This window comes from Eptesicus fuscus, chromosome 3 (assembly GCF_027574615.1).
Source record: "Eptesicus fuscus isolate TK198812 chromosome 3, DD_ASM_mEF_20220401, whole genome shotgun sequence".
Taxonomy (NCBI): Eukaryota; Metazoa; Chordata; class Mammalia; order Chiroptera; family Vespertilionidae; genus Eptesicus; species Eptesicus fuscus.
Genome location: NC_072475.1, coordinates 20,760,593 through 20,780,492, shown reverse-complemented (window position 1 = coordinate 20,780,492; position 19,900 = coordinate 20,760,593). Strand labels below are relative to the sequence as shown.

The 19,900-nt window shown below is 43.9% G+C and overlaps 1 protein-coding gene across 1 annotated transcript in view; it reads right to left on the bottom strand.

Moving 5' to 3' along the window:
* Positions 1 to 6,771, bottom strand: part of GMPS (guanine monophosphate synthase) — a 51,571-nt gene extending 44,800 nt beyond the window's left edge. The window contains exon 1 of the mRNA XM_008142218.3: positions 6,489 to 6,771. Coding sequence (XP_008140440.1) covers positions 6,489 to 6,515 — 27 coding nt within the window. The 5' untranslated portion in view covers positions 6,516 to 6,771. The remainder of the gene's footprint in view (positions 1 to 6,488) is intronic.
* Between the last annotated feature and the right edge of the window lie 13,129 nt (positions 6,772 to 19,900).

The following is a 19,900-nucleotide window of genomic DNA, read 5'->3' as shown; positions in this document are numbered from 1 at the left end:
CAGAAAGCAGCAGTTTACAGAATATATTAGTGCAAGAAATACTAAAACTTTTTTCCTTCCAGACCTTGGCCTTCATCTTAATTTATATGCTTGTGTGGGCGCACACACGCACAGACACACACACACACACACACACACACACACACACACACACACACGATGTACTTTAAGGAATATATCTACAATCCCTTAATCTTAATCTACTTTTTTTGTAAAGAATAAAGTATTTTCGACAAACCACTATGCCATTCAGTCCCATTATCACTCTCACATTTTTCACCAAATCCAAGTTCAACCTGTTTGTTTTTTTCACATTATAGGCAGAGTTTTCACTTTGCATGATTCTGATATGCACAAATTTGTTATCATGTTTTAGTCCAAGGTTTAGTTAATTAAGATTAGCTCCCAAAAACATGGCTCAAATTTCATTAACATATTAACTGTGAGTAGATCAAGTACAAACTTCAATGCCAGTTCTTCAGTCCACAAATCATCACATAAATGACAGGTAAACATCTTTATCAGTGACCAATCACATCCCTTCTTTCAAAGTATGTTGGTAATTGGTCACTGTACAACAAACAGACAAGAGTGTAAGTGGTTACCTTCTTGACACCCAGTGATAAATCCATATGACATTATAACATATGGATAATCCAAAGTGGAAACTTAACAAGGATGAAGGTATAGCAAAAACATGAAAAGTGATATGCTACAAGTGAAATTCTAATCCAAAATAAATGCAGTTACAGAAGAAATAGTTGGCTGTGGCAATGACGACATGGTTGCAGTTTGAGCACTTCTAGAATGTGCAGTCAGAGGAACTTAGCAAAGCGAACTTATCAGCATCAATGAGAAAAGTCTCTGTGATGAAAAGGATGTCCCAGAGGAAGCGACTCCAGAAAAATACTTCAAATTAAAGTAATTCTTGGAGATATTTCATGACATTCAACATGCAAAGGGTATACCATGTTGAAAGCTCTCAAGGCATAGAAAAGATGTGAAGGGAAGGCCAACACTCATTCTTAATAAATTTTTTACAAAGAAACAGCAATTTTTAATGTTTCTAATGTTTTAAGTTATACTATACTAAATAGTAGTTTTACTGTTTATTTCATTATAAATGCATACTTACCTTTTTTAAGGAGTAACTAATGAAAGAAAGACATCAGGGAAGAGAAACTAGAGAGAGGCACTGGTCATTACCTCTAGAGAGGTAGGCTTGGTGAGCCCAAGATGTGCTGGACAGGATACTAATACCTCTCAGGCAAATTGATAGAGGTTTTCTTACCAAATACCTAAAAATAGCTTTATGTGTTTGGTAACATTATTTTACAGCAATTAGAAATTTAAGTTATTGGAAATTCAAGTTATTTTAGTACCTCCTTTTAAGATCAAGTGCCCCAGTTTAGGCAGAGAATATATATTCACACTACTATTAACAAAACCCTTTATATTCCCTATCACATTATAATGGACTCCGTTAGGCAACATATAGACATAACTACATAAAGCATTTCCTGGGTCCTCAAACCAAGAACCCAAAGCCATGACAAGGGTCAACCAACAAGTATATCAACTAATGTCACATTATTACTACAGTAAACCTATTTTTGGAACCACTGTGATTTTTTTAAAATATTTTATTGATTTATTACAGAGAGGAAGGGAGAGGGAGAGAGAGCCAGAAACATCGATGAGAGAGAAACATCGATCAGCTGCCTCCTGCACACCGCACCCCCCTGACCCCTGGGGATGTGCCCGCAGCCAAGGCACATGCCCCCGACCGGAAGCGAACCTGGGACCCTTGAGTCCGAAGGCCGACGCTCTATCCACTGAGCCAAACCGGACAGGGCACCACTGTGATTTTTGAGCAAATTCAAAAACATCTCTATTCCACAATAAGCATGGAAAAAATAATATTCTACACAACCCAGAATTATATGCACTGTACAAAGGTTCAAAATTCTATGAAACAATTACTTTGTTGTTTCACAGTGTTTCAGAATTATGTATTAATCCAGAGGATTTCATTCATTTTGAGCATCTAAATACAATTTAGGTTTGTAAGGAGTCATCAAAATAGTAAGTACCATAATGGAAGAAATTTTTATCATTGTGGATAGCAAACAATTATTTACTACATCCAACAGCATCTTTTAGAATATAATTCATTAAGTGACCTAAAAGAACAGTAAGAAATATATTTGAACAGTATAGGACAAGCCTAAATATTTTGTTCAATTCTTAAAAGACAATTATTTTCCTTAAGAGACAAGTTGGCCTACACCAGTGGTCGGCAAACTCATTAGTCAACAGAGCTAAATATCAACAGTACATCGATTGAAATTTCTTCTGAGAGCCAAATTTTTTATACTTAAACTTCTTCTAACGCCACTTCTTCAAAATAGACTCGCCCAGGCCGTAGTATTTTGTGGAAGAGCCACACTCAAGAGGCCAAAGAGCCGCCTGTGGCTCGCGAGCCGCAGTTTGCCGACCACGGGCCTACATTAAAGGCAAGGTCATCTGAAGCTCCTAGAGGAATTTCAAAACCTTTCAAGTCTAAGAACAAAAAACAATAAAAACCAAACCATTCCTTTTGTCTGCAACAGCTCTTCCATTCTAGATTAATATCTTAACAGAACAAAATCTGAAGCAAAGAAAACAAACCATTTTTGACCTCTGAAAAAATGTACAATAGGATTATCAAACGACAATTCTCAATACATCCCAGATAAAAATTCAGGTCTTCTTCCCATTCAAGTACAAAAACTTATACTTAAAAGTGCCAAATTTAAAGTTTTAACATCAATAAGTATTTATAAAACAACTTTAATCCAACTTTAATTCATTTCTACTCCAACCAAGGAAGAGTCTGAAGTTTGCATGGGGCCAAAACGTGGGAAACTTGACAAGTGGCCCCAAAACCATTACTATGATAATCCTACTTTAATAAAACTGAAAAAAAAGTTATTACATCTAATACTTGGCAGACATTCTATTCATATACAACACTGAATAGTTGTGAACATTTTTTAAAGAATTACTGACCCCTGGCTGGTTTGGCTCAGTAGAGAGAGCGTCGGCCTGTGGACTGAAGGGTCCTGGGTTCAATTCTGGTCAAGGGCACATGCCAGGGTTGCGGGCTAGATTCCCCAGTAAGGGGTGTGCAGAAGGCAGCCAATCAATGATTCTCTCTCATCATTGATGATTCTCTCTCCCTCTCCCTTCCTCTCTAAAATCAATAAAAATATATTTTTTTAAAAAGAATTACTGACTGCCTATGTTCTTGTTTAAGGTCTTTAAAAACATTTGTTAAGGAAACAAACTTTGTCTTGAGTAGTTAACCAAAGTACCCTAAAAAAAAAAAAAGAAAAAAACTAGGATTTAATTCCCAATTGTTTTTTCAGCATATGAAGCTGCAACACATAAAGGTCCTTTCCAGCTCTAAAATAATACTCTAGATCAGTGGTTCTCAACCTTTCTAATGCCGCGACCCTTTAATACAGTTCCTCATGTTGTGGTGACCCCCAACCATAAAATTATTTTCGTTGATACTTCATCACTGTAATTTTGCTACTATTAATGAATCGTAATGTAAATATCTGTGTTTTCCGATGGTCTTAGGCTCTACAGCAGCCGTTGAGAACCGCTAGCAGGTCGCCTAAGATCATCGGAAAACACAGATATTTACATTACGATTCATAACAGTAGCAAAATTACAGTTATGAAGTAGCAACAAAAGTAATTTTATGGTTGGGGGTCACCACAACATGAGGAACTGTATTAAAGGGTCGTGGCATTAGAAAGGTTGAGAACCACTGCTCTAGATGGACAAAACTAATGAAAATAGTCCAAATGCTTTTAGAGATTTTAGCTCTCTCCTGACCTTCTATCATGTAAAAAAGAAAAGTCATTCTAGAAATTCCTGATAAAAATTGAAATACACCAGAATAGGAACCAAGATCAGTTCTCTCCTCACTTTAACTTATGAACTAGGATTTACACACAACTGTCGGAGCCACAACCGATGTACAAAGTAAGCTTGGGTCCTGTATTTGTATTTTACTCCCGAGGGAAAGGTGGTCCAGTGGCAAGCTATGGAAAGAGGATGCCTACTCAGATTTCCAGGTGAATCTCTTAGAAATATCTTATTTCACTTACTTTATTACTCATATTTCCCATACTTAAACATCTCTTCACTTGAAATGTTTCCTATGATCAAACAGGGGTCCTCAAACTTTTTAAACAGGGGGCCAGTTCACTGTCCCTCAGACCGCTGGAGGGCCAGACTATAGTTTAAAAAAAACTATGAACAAATTCCTATGCATACTGCACATATCTTATTTTGAAGTAAAAAAAACAAAACGGCAAAAACACCCGCATGTGGCCCTCGGGCTGTAGTTTGAGGACGCCTGATTAATGACATATCGTGGTTTAATTGTTGCCCCGCCCCTAGGAGTACGTGACATAATCATAGATTTGATGAAATATGTTATTTCCCTGCATTGCTCCTCCTGAAAATGCTTCCAATTCAGTCCATATCTAATTGTTAGTATAAACACACACACACACACACACACACACACACACACACACCTGATGGTTATAAAACATAAAGGACCTTGAAATAAAAATAAGTTAATCAACAATTCACCTGATACTCTTTAAAATTCAAGTTGGAAAAAAAAAAAAAACCATCTAGGAAGCAAGTGTATGTTCTATATTCCTGAGACAGATAAAGTAGTTTGGAAAATGAATCTTGAACTTTCTTCTGTTACTTAATTTTGTAAAAATGCTCTTCTGAAATCACCACATACTTTGCAAAATTAGGTTTGAGTCCTTCTAGTAACGCACTCATTTCCTCTACCAGGACAAAGCTGAATCTTGCCAATGAGTTGTAAGGCTCAAAATAAAAAGAGAAGAAAAATGCTCTGTGAACTAGTGTACAGGAAAGAGCTGTACGCTGAGGTTTCATTCTGAGGTCAGAAACGAAGGGTTTGAATGTCTTCATCTATTTAATCCTGAGAAAGAGCTCTTAACGAGTCTGAGCATCAGTTCCCTCAGTTTAAAAAGAGCATGCAATCCGCTACTTTACAACCTTGATTCATTTGTTCAACCAACACTAAATGAATGCTTCCTTGGTACTATGCAAGCATTCACGAAGAAGAGTGACACTCTGGCGTCACCTTTGTCAGAGAACACTGCCTGAGTAAGACATTACCACCTGACCCACCACCATTCGCGTCTGACGTTTAAAATTCCACGCACCTGAGTGACATGTAATGGAGTGATTTCTTAACGCCAGGCCCTCGACAGCGTACAGGGGAGGGGGGGGTACACCAACTGCTCAGGGAAATCCCAAGTCAAAACCATACCGTTTCCCGCTGATGAAACGGACTCAGTGAGGGTCCGAGAGAATTCCAGGCCAACTTCCATCGTAAGACAGAAATGAGAGCGAGGGTGCTCCATGGGGAGGCGAGAGGGATGAAGGTCTAAAGAGGAGTCAGCTGGAGGTGGCCAGAAGCGCCGCGGGGCTCCAACGTGCTCCCCCTCCCCCGCCCCCCAACATCAAGTTAGCAACTTTCCCGGCTCCGGGGACCCCCGGCTTCCCCTGCCTTCGGGCGCGGCGGCGGCGGCGGCGGCGGCGGCCAGCATCCCGGGGACCGCTCCCCGCGGCGGGAGCCCGTCGGGCCGCAGAAGGAACCTGTAACTTAGGGAGCGCGCCGCGGGGCGGGGCGGGGCGGGAAACGCTCCATCCCTCCGAGGGTGGGGGAGGGGGCAGGGGAGGGGAGTGCGCGACCCTCGGGCCACCCGTCGGACCCCACGCGGGGGGTGGGGGCAGCAGTCACACGGCTTGGCCGAAGGCTGGCCACGCCGCCGCCGCGGACCCCGAGGCTGGCGCGGGGGACGGGATGGGCCCCGCCGAGGGCAGGCGGGAAACGGGGTGGCGGGAAGACGAGGGGATGGCCCAGCTCGATCCCCGCACGCGAGGCCCGTGCGGGCCCCGGGATCTCCACAAAGGCCCCCATCCTCCTGAAGGGACGGGATGAGGGCTGAGGAAGAGATACACACACACACACACACACACACACACACACACTCACACACACACACACTCGCCCGCCTCCCTACCCCCACCCCTCGGACCGCGCTCCGCGGACTCGGCGCCCCACAGAGACGCGGGGAGGCCGGGGCCGGCGGGGCGGCCGCGGGGGACTGACGCCCTCCCCGACGCCCGGAGCCCAGCGAGCGCAGGAACCCCGACACGCAGACGAAATCAACAAAGCACCTGCCCCTCTCGAGGAGAAAGCACGCCGCAGGCCCCGACCGGTGCCTCCCCGACGCGCCGCTGCCCCGGCCGCAGGGCTGCGCGAACGGGTTTGGGTGAGGGGGGCGCGAAAGGGCCCCGCGGCGTAGCTTCGCGGCCCCCGAGTCTCGCCTTCGTCCGGAGGCGGCGAGGCAGGGACCCCACGCCAGAGACTGACCTTGGAGTCTCCGTTGCACAGAGCCATCGGGGCCGGGGCCGCGGCGGCCAGAGTAACGAGACGGGGCGGGAGAGGGCCGGCCGGGTGGACGCCACGGGCCGCGACGGAGAGAAAGGCCTGGCGGAGGAGCGGGCGGGCGGGCGCGGAGAGCAACTGGCCGCCGGCGAAGCGCCGAATCCAGCAGCGGCGGAGCGCGGGCCCCAGCGCCGCGGGAGAAGAGACCGGCAGCGAACACGCTACCCCGCCTCCTGCTTCCGCCCCGGCCGGCCACTGGGAGGAGCCAGAGCCCGTTTGGCTGGGCCACCGAGTTGTGGGCAGCCCCCCACGCTCCGCGGCTAAAACAGCGGCTTCCAGAGGCGGGGCTTTCAGCCGTGGGCCCCTCCTCCGGGTCCGCAGGGCCGCAGCGGCCTGCGCTCCGGAGAATCAGCCCGCCCAGTCCCCGGCCTGCCCGCCCACGGAGGCGGGGCCTGAGGCGCATGGCTCCGCCCCGTCTCCAAGCCCCGCCCCCTTGGGAAGGAACGTGTTCCGCCGGCGTCTCGCCTGCCCCTGGGAGGGAGGAGCCCGCGGCGACCGGAAGGCTCCGCCCCTCCCGCCCCCGCACTGGGCAGCGGGCTCTAGGAGAAGGGGTCCGAGGCGGCCCCCACACACAAACACACACACACACACACACACCCGCCGTAAAGGCCCGCCCCCAAGCAAAACCCAAGCCGCCGCCACCTTGCTGTTATCCCGCCTCCCTGCAGCCTCGGACCAAGGCGAGACCCTAGCGCCGAAGAAGAGTTGGAGGTCTTCGAGAGGTGGGCCCGGGGTGCGCGACCTCATCTCCGGTTTGGGAACCTGAAGGAGGCCAAGGCTGCTTTGAAGAGTTTTCCTGGTGACATCTCCAGGGATGTCAGAGTGTGATTTGATCACTTAGGTCCCTCAAAAGTTCCACAACGGGGGGTAGAATCTCCAAAAGGGAAGAGGTTCGGGAGCGGCTGGGCCAGGGGAGGCTAGTCCTGAACTCGGTTTGCACAGCAAACAGTGTTTTTATTTCGATTGCTTGTGGAGAACGGGTTGCAGACCTTCCAACGACTCTCTGACGCCCGTCAAGATGAGATATTGTTATGAACTTGGGTCACCTGAGAGGCTAAATTCGGGTTGGGGAATAAATAAAAACATTTGGAACGGCTTCCAGTTAGCAAAGCTTTTTTTGTTTTTTTCTTTATTATTGAAAGTGTTACATATGTCCCCTTTTTTCCCCCCTTGACCTCTCCAGCCTGCCCCGTCCCAGCCCCAGGCCTTCACCAGCAAGGCTTTTGAATAGACATTCAGTTATAGAAAACCAAATTTGCTGAGCTCATGCTGTGTCAGGCTCTAGTCCAGGTATGAAGGAGCCAAAGTGAGACAACCCTGATTTCCAGAAACTCATTTCCTTCTAACCACCCCATGAAATTAGTGAGGTGGGATTGATGTTCTTCTCCACTTTTTAACTAATGAGAAATTGAGGCTCAGGGAGATAAGGTGCCTCTTTGCTCTCCGTGTAGGATAATGGGCACCTGATCTGGGAAAGTTTAATAGTACAATATTTACAACAACAAAAAGCCCAAAACTCCAGTGGGCCTCTGACTCAACGAAAGCATTTCACTTACCCATTTTTTAGGGGGGAAAAATGAATACTTGAACTTTCTAAGGCCATAGATACTGCTGGATTCTCTTGATAGGTCTGTATTAATAATCCAGAGGACAGTGTAGTAACCAATAAAACCAATATATCCTAGTGGCCACTTACGTTTATGGCTAAGAATATCGACATGTACCAGAATCCTAATATCTTAGGTTCTTCTTCTGCACCTTTGGCTTCATTGACCCCCCTCGCTCTTTCTTGAAACTAGATATTCCTGACAATACAGCGTCGAGGTGTCTTTTCACTTCCAGGATTGTTCTTGGTCACCTTTTCTTGCCCTTCCTATATCTGTCCTACAGGAGAAGGCTGAAATGTTGGTTTCTTTAGGATTTCCATTCCTAACCCTTTTCTCATCTTTCTCTTCACCTGTTTTCTGGAGCACTTGTTTAAAAATATAGACCTGCTTAAAAATTCCCTTAATAGACTATGTTTTGACGGCTCTCTTCTGAGCTCCAGATCCATATTAGTCTACACAACCCCAGGCATATTGGGCCCCAAACTCAAGTCCAAAACAGAAGTTCCCAAATTTCTGTGCCAAATCTCACTGGCACTGTGATATTAGAAGGAAACATTTAGTCTTTCACCCATAAACTACAGGTTTTCATAGATGCCCTCTGTCAAATTGAGAAAGTTCCCTTTTATTCCAATTTTGCTTAGAATTTTTATCATGAATGAATATTGTAGAATACTTTCTCTGTGTCTATTGAGATAATCATATGGTTTTGATTTTTTCAATTTATGGTGGTAAATTACATTGATTTTGAAATGTTAAATCAGCCCTGCATTCTTGGGATAAATTTAAAGTACTATATTGAATTGGATTTGGTAAAATTTTTATTTTGAATTTTTGCATCTATATTCTATGTTCATGAGGAATATCAGTTTGTAGTTGTAATATCTTTGATTAGTTTTGGTATCTGGCTAATGCTGGCCTCAAAGAATAAAGTTGAGACTTTTTGTAGAATTATTTCTAGAAGAGTTCCTTAAATTTTTGGTAGACTTCACCAATAAGGCCATCTGAGCCTGAAGTTTTCTTTGTAATTATATATATATATTTATATATTTTTTTTTTTTTTCAGAGAGGAATGGAGAGGGAGAGAGAGAGAAACATCAATGATGAGAGAGAGTCGTGGATCGGCTGCCTCCTGCACGCTCCACATTGGGGATCGAGCCTGCAACCCCGGGCATGTGCCCTGACCTGGAATCCAACCATGACCTCCTAGTTCATAGATTGATGCTCAATCTCTGAGCCATGCCGGATGGGCTATAATAAGGTTTTTAACAAAAATTCCACTTTAAAAATAGATACAGGGCTCTTTATATATGAGTGTATGTATATACCTATGTGTTCTTTAGGATATCTTTTTTTTTAGCTTTGGCAATTTGTGTCTTTCAAGGAATTTCAGTTTCATCTAAGTTGTCAAATTCATATGCATAATGTTATTCATAATATTTGCTTTTAATCTTTTAAATATATACAATCTGTAGTGATGTCAACTTCCTCATTCCTGATATTGGTAATTTGTGTTTGCTCTATTTTTTTCCCCATCAGTATGGCCAGAAGTTTACCAATTTTATTGATTCTCTAAAAAAAAACAACAAAAAAAACAACAGCTCTTAGTTTCACTTATTTTCTCTATTGTTTTTCTGCATTCTACTACATTAATTTCTACTTTCATCTTTATTATGCCCTTTCTTCTGCTTTCTTTAATTTGCTCTTTTTCTAGTTTAAGTTGGAATCTGAGATCATTGATTTGAGACCTTCTTCTTTTCTACTATAGGTATTTACCTCTATATATTTATCCCTAAGCAGTGCTTTAGTAATATCCCACAAATTCTTATATATCATTTTCATTCATTTCTAGAGTCTAAATTTTTTAAAATTTCTTCTTTGATCTATGGGTTATCTAAAAGCATGTTATTTAGTGTAAAAATATATGAAGATTTTCCAGAGAACTTTCTGTTGTTGGTTTCTAATTTAATTCCATTTCAGTCAGAGAAAATATTGTGTATGACTTCATTTCTTTTAAATTTATTAAGATTTGTTTTTATGGCTTAGAATATAAGTCTATCTCGGTGAATGTTCTGCCATTGTTTTGTGGAGTGTTCTATAAGGGCAAATAGGTTAAGGTGGTTGATAGTATTGTTCAAGACTATTATATTCTTGCTGATTTTCTGTTCAGTGGTTTATCAGGAATTGGGAGAATCACTATAATTGTAATTTTATCATTTCTCCTTATAGGTCTGTCAGTTTTTGCTTTATCTATTTTGAAGCTCTGTTAATAAGGCCATATATTTTAGAATTGTTATAGATGAATTTATAATTAGGAAATGACATTCTTTATTCCTGGTAATGTGGAAGGATAGTAAGAAGCTAGGAAAATTCCTGGGCAAGTAGAATGGGGAAACTGAGACAAGAAAGTTAAACAAGGCCAAACAATTTGAATAACTTACAGCCAGCTAGTGAATGGCAAGCCCTTATCTTCCCTAACCAAGGACACTTGAGAGCAAATGGTTTATACCTGTCCTCCTAACCAGAGAATACATAGTTTCAATCACCCTGGTCAGGGAAAATAGAGAACAGAGACCCAATTAATGCCATTTGTGCCAGCCAAACTCAAGGACAGTGGAAGTCAGGGGAATAAATAACAAAAACCACAGGAAAGCCAGACAGATCGAAGATAAAAGTCAAACAGTAAAGCAGACTAAAGAATAATCCCAAACTCCCCTATATGCTCATTTTGATTCATCAGCATATTAAAAACACACTTGGAAAGCTAATGAATATTCGATTAAAACCCTCCCCTAAAAGTCTTGCCCTCAGAAGAAAGATAAAAACCCTCAAGACAAAGATCCGGTGCAGGCTCGCTCTAGAGAACTCCCATGCTCCTTCTCGAGCATGAACTTTTTACTTCCTCCTAAACTCCAAGGGTCCCCAGGAGACTTACAACCAGGGGAGCAGTGGACAGCAGCAGCTCATCCCGGGCTTACCCCCCTGATCCTGTCTCCAAGGCCCTCTTTTTCTCTGACTTTCCAGTGAGATAAAAGCAGCCCTACCTTGGTTCACATTTTTCCTATAATGCTTCTAGGGAGCCAAAACAGAACACCCCCTAGGCTCTCCCCTGTTGCTTCTTTTACCCTAAGTCCTTCTTTTGTTTCACTGTCTCCAGCTTTAATAAGTGTACTCTCAAAATCACCCAGAATCTTATTGTGAAATGAAATTCTTACACTTGGGAGGAGAGGGGGGTACCTCAGCCCAGATTTCGAGGGCGCAGACCAGAAAAAGGGACCCCACCAATGCATGATCAGGGCTGGGGAGGGACGCGGGAGGGCTCCAGGGCATGTCCAGCCTGTCTTGCTTAGCTGGACCCCAGCAGCAAGCTAACCTACATGTCTGCCCCAAGTTGGTCAGTGCACATCATAGCGAGCGGTTGAGCAGCCTTAGCATATCATTAGCATATTACGCTTTGATTGGTTGGACAACCAGACACTTAGCATATTAGGCTTGTATTATATAGGATCTTTCCTACACAAATTCAAGAACCTACACACTACAGGCCAGTCTGAGGCAGACCCACTCTGGGCTGGCCCTGTCTAGTAACAGTAATATTTTTTACTCTAACAATTTCTTTGTCCAATATTAAAATAGCATACCTGATTTCTTGACTGGTTCCTGGTGTGATATATTTTTTGCAACTCTTCAACCTGTTTGTGTCTTTATATTTAAAGTGTTTCTTGTAGGCAGCAAATAATTGGGTCTTGCTTTTTTGTCTGATCTGTCTTTTGTTAATTTCTGTCTTTTAATTGGAGTGTTAAGATCATTTAAATTTAATGTGATTATTGATATGGTTAGGTTTATGTATATAACCTGGAGATTCTCAAGATAGTAGGCTGGGACAATTGAATGGCTCATTTCTTTTGTTCCCTGTTTTTCAAGAGTCACTGTACTTTGAAGCTTGATATCCAGTATTCTCTAACCATTATTTTATATATTTTCTCTGAGGCTTTTGGTTGTTATAGGCAGGAAGGTAAATTCAGTTCCTGTCACACCATCTTTGGGTAAAGTAGAAATCGAAGAACTTCATTAATGATTAGTTAAAGCATCTTAAACCTGTAATCTTCCTTTCTTATACATATTTTTATTCAGGGTAAAAATTGCCCTGAATTCCGAACAACTTAGGCAACATAGAATAGTGATGCTGACTCTTGTAAATGTAATTGTGAGGTTTCTGGGACCAACACATTTTTAAAGAAACCATTGATAAAATCCATAGACAGATATTTCCAGATTTTGTGTGTATCATATCATTGACTATTTATTTCACACATAATCTGTGGTCATTTCATTTCATCTTTCAAAATGTTTACTATTTTAAATCTCCCATTAACAACAAAAAATAACTTTTAAACGTATGAAAAATATTAGATGTCAACTTAAGATGTAGAAGTACATAGTGTTTCAAAATTCTTTTAGGATAGTATGTGAGTTTTTTAAAAATTTGTAAACATCTGTTCAAAAATAAAATTTAATCATGTATCCCTTATTAATGGCTTTCCATTGCTATCAGGATAAACTAAGTTCTATTGTTGCTTGCTTGGTACTTGGAGATTTGGCCAGCCCCTGTTTATCTTGTAGCCTGATCTTTTACCACTTCCCCCTCACTCTACTCTGTAGCTTTATTAAACTGCTTTATTTCCTTAAACATGAAATGTTTTCTCTTGTTTTGGGCCTTTTGAACCTAAATATCTTCTGTCTAGAATAGTTCTGTTCCCCTCCCCACAACTCTGCAGTCTTGGGATAGATGTATCTTTCTCTTTTGTGCTCCCACAACCCTTTTCCCTTCGCTAGTACTCACCACCCTCCACTGTATTTACCTGTTCACTTGTCTCTGTCCACGGAAAGTCCTGGTTGCAGTATCATCCCAGTAGCAACGAGCAAACGTAGCACCCAGATACTGGTTTTTAAATACCATTCTCCAGCAATAGGAACCAGGGCTTTCTGGAGAAATGGCTGATTTTAAGACCGAGGCAAGGATAAATGACCAGAAACATTTTGTGTTTGTGTGTGCCAGAAAGTAAAGAAGTACCCAGAGAATAATAGGGACATGTCAGAGGGACACAGGAGTCAGTTAGAGAGGCTTTTACTGGCCAAATCTGGGACAGATAGTGATGGCGCGCGCACACACACACACACACACACACACACACACACACACACAATTTCCTAAGAAAATGCCAAACTGTATTCCAAAGGGGCTGAGTCAGTTTGTATTCCCACCAGCAGGGTATGAGAGTTTCAGTTGCTCCACCTCCTTGCTAACACATCTCTTCAATCTTCATTGTAGCCTCTAAGCGGGTGTGTGATGGTATCTCACTGATGTTGACTAACGATCCTTTCATGTGCTTGTATGTGATCCATATCTCTGCTGAATGTCTCTTCAAATATTTTGCTCATTTTTACTGGTTTTTTTGTTTTATTATTGAGTAACTAGAGGCCTGGTGCATGAAATTCATGCATGGGTAGGGTCCCTAGGCCTGGCTGGCGATCAGAGCCAATCTGTGGGGTGACCCACGGGGCAACTGGGGGGCCCTGCTGGCACCTGCCTTGGCCGGTCTGGTACTGCCCGCTCGCCAGTCTTGCCCCTGCTGCCGCCACTGGTTGCCTCCCACAGAGGGAGGTGACTGGTGGGGCAATCGGGGGCCCCTGCTGGCACCTGCCTTCTCTGGCCTGGGGTCTGCAGGCTGGGGGCAGCTCCTGCATTGAGCATCTGCCCCCTGGTGGTCGGTGAGCATCATAGCAACTGGTTGTTCCAATGGTCATTCTGCCATTTGGTCAATTTGCATATTAGGCTTTTATTATATAGGATAAGAATTCTTTATATATTCTGGATACAAGTCCTTTATTAGGTTGTAACCGGAACGTTGCAACTGAAGCCCTAATAAGAACAACAATGATACTATTAAAGGTACTCACAGTCATTTCTCCTCTGGCATTAGCACCTAAAATCACATCTGGTCACTCCTTGACAACCTTAGTCTTCAGGCTTCTGCTTCCTCCTGGGAGATGATGACCCTTGAAGACATTCAGCTGTAAAAGAGACCAGTTTCATCAACAAGTACTACCTACAGGAAGCCTTCTTTATCAATGAAAAATGAATAAAATGTTTTAATCCGAAAAAAAAAAATGATGGTAAACAGATATCTGCTGATTAAGTTAGGAATCCATCATTGTATCCTATATAATAAGAGGTTAACATGCAAATTGACCCTAACAGGGGGAACCACCAGGAATGACCGGTTGCTATAATGTGCACTGACCACCATGGGGCAGCTCCTGCATTGAGCATCTGTTCCCTGGTGGTCAGTGTGCTCCCACAGGGGGAGCTCCGCTCAGCCACAAGCCAGGCTGATGGTTGAGAGTGCAGCGGCGGTGGCTGGAGCCTCTCCCCACTCCTTGGCAACGCTAAGGTTGTCGGACTGACATCCCCTGAGGGCTCCCGGGCTGCTAGAGGGATGTCTGACTGCCAGCTTAGGCCCGATTCCCCTGGGAGCAGGCCTAAGCCGGCAGGTGGACATCCCCTGAGGAGTCCCAGACTGCGAGAGGGCACAGGCTGGACTGAGGGACCCCCCTGAGGGTACGAATTTCATGCACCGGGCCTCTAGTGACTATATAAAGAAAGAAATGAGCCCTAGCTGGTTTGGCTCAGTGGATAGAGCATGGGCCTGTGACTGAAGGTACCAGGTTTGATTCCGGTCAAGGGCACATGCCTGGGTTGTGGGCTTGATCCCCAGTAGGGGGCGTGCAGAGAGCAGCCAATCAGTGATTCTTTCTCATTGATGTTTCTATCTCTCCTCCCTCTCCCTTCCTCTCTGAAATCAATAAAAATATATTATTTTAAAAAGAAAGAAATGAATGATTAAAATGGGGAGAAACTCCTTATAGAATACCAACTAATAAAAGTAAAAGGAATAATTGAATTAAAAAAATCATCATTTTGCAACCATCACAGAAATAATAATAAATTCAGACAAGAAACATTAATGGATGGTAAAATTCATCAATGAAAGCTGGATCAAGAATAGGTTTTATTTACATTGTCCCAAAGTCTCTTCCTACAAAATAATCATTAATTATTCAAGGAAAAAGAGTAACTTTACAGTGGAGAAACCTGAAGATACCTCCTTATTCTAGTGATCAAAGTTAACATCAACAGCAGTGGAACAAATTAACATCATGAGTCATCTGATGAATACAGTGAGATGAGCACAGTATTACTTCAGTGATTGCCTAAAATGTGTAACCTGATCGTAAGCAGACATTAGGCAAACCCAAATGGAGGCACATTCCACAAAATAACAGGCCTGTATTTTTTCCAGTTATCTATTTCTTTGTAACAAACACCCTAAAACCTACTAGCTTAAAACAATGCTTTATTTTACTATAGTTTGGACAAGGGGCAGCTTTTCTCTGCTCTAATGTAGATGTGTTACAGCCCAGAGCCTGGCTGTACTAGGCCTCAGCTAGAGTGGCTCAAAGGCTGGAAGCAAGAATCATCTGAAGGCTTTCCCACTTCACATCTCTGACACCTGAGCTGGGAGACTCAAGCAGCTGAGGGCTTCAAAAGCAACGGCCCATCTGGCATCTCTGCCTCTATATAGCCTCTTCATCACCACAGTTTGAGAATAACAAGATTGCCTATATGTCAGCTAAAGATTCCAAGGGAGAGAAAAAAAAACAGAAGCGGGGGCACCGGTGGTAGAGGCGGAGAATTAACAATCAGGGTGACAACGTGGATAAATCCCAATGTATTATGCTCACTGAAAGAAGCCGGACTCAAAAGGTTACATAGTGTATGATTTCATTTATATAACATTTCAGAAAAGGCAAAACTGTAGGGGGAAAAAAAACAAATCAGTGGTTGCCAGGGTCTGGGGGATGGGTGGAGAGACTGACTTCAAAGGAATACAAGGGCATTGTTTGGAATAATGAAATTTCCATACCTTGATTGTGGCGGTGATTATTCATTTATTTGTTGGGTTTGTATTTGTCAAGACTCATAGAACTATACACTAAAATTTTACTTACTGTAAAATTTTACTTGTATGTAAATTATACTTCAATAAACCTGACTCCCCCCCATCACCACCACCACCAAAGCAATTAAAAATTCTGAGGAATATATAGAAGATATAATTCAGATGATAGTGAACTGGGAACCCAGTCAAGAAATATACAACCACACATAGATATAGGAAGGGGCCACTAGATGGTGGTATTAATTTTTGTAATATAGCCCAGGGAAAATCTTGAAGCTCAAAGATCACAGACCTGGAAGTGGAGCACTTTTGGGGAAAGTTTCCTGTAAATCCATTGTTGTAACTTCTGATATCAAACCTTGAGCTGCATTGGTTTCTGTGATTTTGCAAAGCTAGCTCTCCCAGCCTCCCACTGATTCTGGGAAGCCATCAATAGCCTTCCAGTAAAATTCTATTTTTCTGTAGTTCACTTTTGTTTTTGTTTTCTGAAACAGACTGAATAACAGAACTAAAAATGGCTGTTGACCAATTTATTTTTTGTTTGTTTTGTTCTTATTTTTCACTAGAGGCCTGGTGCATGAAATTTGTGCATGAGGGCGGGGGTCCCTCAGCCCGGCCTGCACCCTCCCACAATCTGGGACCCCTCGGGGAATGTCTGGGTGCCAGTTTAGGGATCGGGCCTAAACTGGCAGTCAAACATCCCTCTTGCAATCTGGGACCGCTGGCTCCTAACCGCTTGCCTGCCTGCCTGCCCTATTACCCCTAACCACTAACCTGCCTGCCTGATCGCCTCTAACCACCTCTGCCTCGGCCCCCACCACCGTGGCTTCGTCTGGAAGGACGTCTGGAATGATGTCCGGAAGGCTGTTTGGCTGTCTGGTCTAATTAGCATATTATACTTTTATTATTATAGATAATAGAGAATTTTGATCATGTACAAAATAAACAGAATCCTATCTAATAATAGAGTGATATGCAAATTGACCATCACTCCAACGCACAAGATGGCTGCCCCCATGTGGTCAAAGATGGCCACCACAAAATGGCCAGCAGGGGAGGGCAGTTGTGGGCGATCAGGCCAACAGGGGCGGGCAGTTGGGAGGGACCAGGCATGCAAGGGAGGGCAGTTGTGGGTGATCAGGCCTGCAGGGGAGGGCAGTTAGGGGTGACCGGGCCAGCAGAGGAGGGCAGTTGGGGCCAACCAGGCCTGCAGGGGAGGGCAGTTTGGGGGGACCAGCCCTGCAGGGGAGAGCAGTTGGGAGGACCAGGCCAGCAGGGGAGGGCCGTTAGGGGTGACCAGGCTGGCAAGGGAGGGCAGTTAGGGGTGACCGGGCCAGCAGGGGAGGGCAGTTAGGGGCAATCGGGCCAGCAGGGGAGCAGTTAGGCGTTGATTAGGCTGGTAGGGGAGTGGTTAGAGGGTGATCAGACTGGCAGGCAGAAGCGTTTAGGGGCAGTCAGGCAGGCAGGCAGGCAGGCGAGTGGTTGGGAGCCAGCGGTCCTGGATTGTGAGAGGGCAGTCGGACATCCCTTGCGGGGTCCCAGATTGGAGAGGGTGCAGACTGGGCTGAGGGACACTGCCCCCCCCATGTACGAATTTCATGCCCCAGGCCTCTAGTCTGTGTATGTGTGTGTGTGTGTGTGTGTGTGTGTGTGTGTGTGTGTATGTAAAAGCCCAGTGACCGTAATGGCAAACGCCCAGAATGACCAGTGGCTATGATGTGCACTGTGGCAGCCAACCAGCCTGATCTGGGCCCCGATTGCCCCCCAGGTTGGGCCCCCCCCCAGTCGGCCCCCAACACCCTGAGCTGGGGTGGGGCGGCTGGCCACCCGCCCACAGCCCCTCCCCGTGGCTGGCCAGGCCTGATGGGCCCCCATTAGGGCAGCTGACTGGACCCCACCCATGCACAAATTCGTGCACTGAGCCTCTAGTGATATAATGAACTCCCAATATCAGCAAACATCAATAATCATTGATAATCTGCTTTTCTTTCCTTTTTTTTAGAAGGGGAGGACGAGAGATAGAGAGAGAGAGAGAGAGAGAGAGAGAGAGAGAGAGAGAGAGAGAAACATTGATTTGTTGCTCTACTTATTTATGCATCTTTGTTTAATTCTTATATGTGCCCTGACCAGGGATAGAACTCACACCTTGCTGTATCTGGATGATGCTCTAACTAATTGAGCTACCCAGCCAGTGTAATAATCTGCATTCTTAATTTATCAAACCACCACCCCAACACCCATGCAAGTAGTTTTTTTACAATTCCTTTTTTAATTAGATAAAATTTACATATTTTGAAACGCAGATTTTTAAAAGTAGACCTTTGTGAAAAAGCAGTTTTAGAAAAAAAAAAAGCAGTTTTAGGTTCACAGCATAACTGAGCAGAAAGTACAAAGAATAATTATTATTAACTGCCCCCCATCTCCATATATAGCCTCCTCCATTATCAACATCTCTTACGGAGTGGTACATTTGACAATTGATGAAGCTACATTGACACATCATTATCATCCAAAGTTCATAGTTTACATTAGGGTTGACTTGTTGTATATGCTACAGGTTTGGATAAATATATGACTGCCATTATAGTCAGTATGGTATCTTACAAAGTAGTTTCACTTCCCTAATCATCTATGCTCATCCCTCCCTCCCCTTAACCCCTGCTGAAATGCACAAATTTTAACTGTCCAATTCCAATTTTATTTTAAAGGACCTGGTTTGGAAGTTTTCAATAGTATAGAAGCAAAAAGAAAAAGGAAAGTTTGTATTTAATTTTTTTGTCAACCTACACCTAACCAGGAGAATAAATATCAAGAATCAGTTTGGTCAACCTTAACCAAGTGGCCTATAAAAATTAACTCATCATTTCATCTTTTGTTGTCAGTTACAAGATGTATCGGTTGTTGTATGGACTCTCTTGATTGGCCTGTAAACAGTTGAGGAAAATTGTATTGTTTTGAATGGCATCCATATTTGCTCTAGGCTCCATTTGTTCATCTTTCTGGCAGTTCAGGATATTGGTAGAGCTCTCCTCCAACACCATATTTCAAATCAATTTATATTACAATTAATGCTATTGGTTCCCTAAGGTTATTTTCTCTTATCATTTCAATAATGAATACATATTGAGTTAATATGAAACAAAATTTTACTATTGGCTCCTACAAGACCTTTCACAGTAGCTTAAAAATAGTGGCATGTAATGAGTTTATAATTCCAATCCACTCAACTAGTGCATGGGGTCACCTAGACCCCAACTCCCCTGCATGTCTTCCTCCATGTTGGAAAAAACGGACTACAGAGAAGTCTGACACCTCTTGAACAGTTTCTTTCATTCTATAAATGGGCTTTGTAAGGCATCGCTTCACCCTTTAGCTAGGCCTTTTTCTACGCTTTTGAGGCCACAAAGCACCCTTGCCTGAGGATAACACACTTTAAACTTCAACCCTCCTCTCCCGGTTTCTGTCCGGCCCACGAAAGCATTGCACAATTCTCAGCATGCAGTTCAGGCATTGCCCTCCCTCAGCGCAATGACCAGCCTCCCTGGGCCGCTGCTGCTTCAGAGGCTGCCCAGCACCGAGCACGGGCGGAGCCTGGGCTCAGCACCCCATCACGTGGCAGCCGGGGCCCAATGACCGAGGCCCACGCGCTCCCGAAGGCCGCATGCGCTCACAGAGCCCGAGCGCTCCCGGCGCCCCGCCCCCGCCGCAC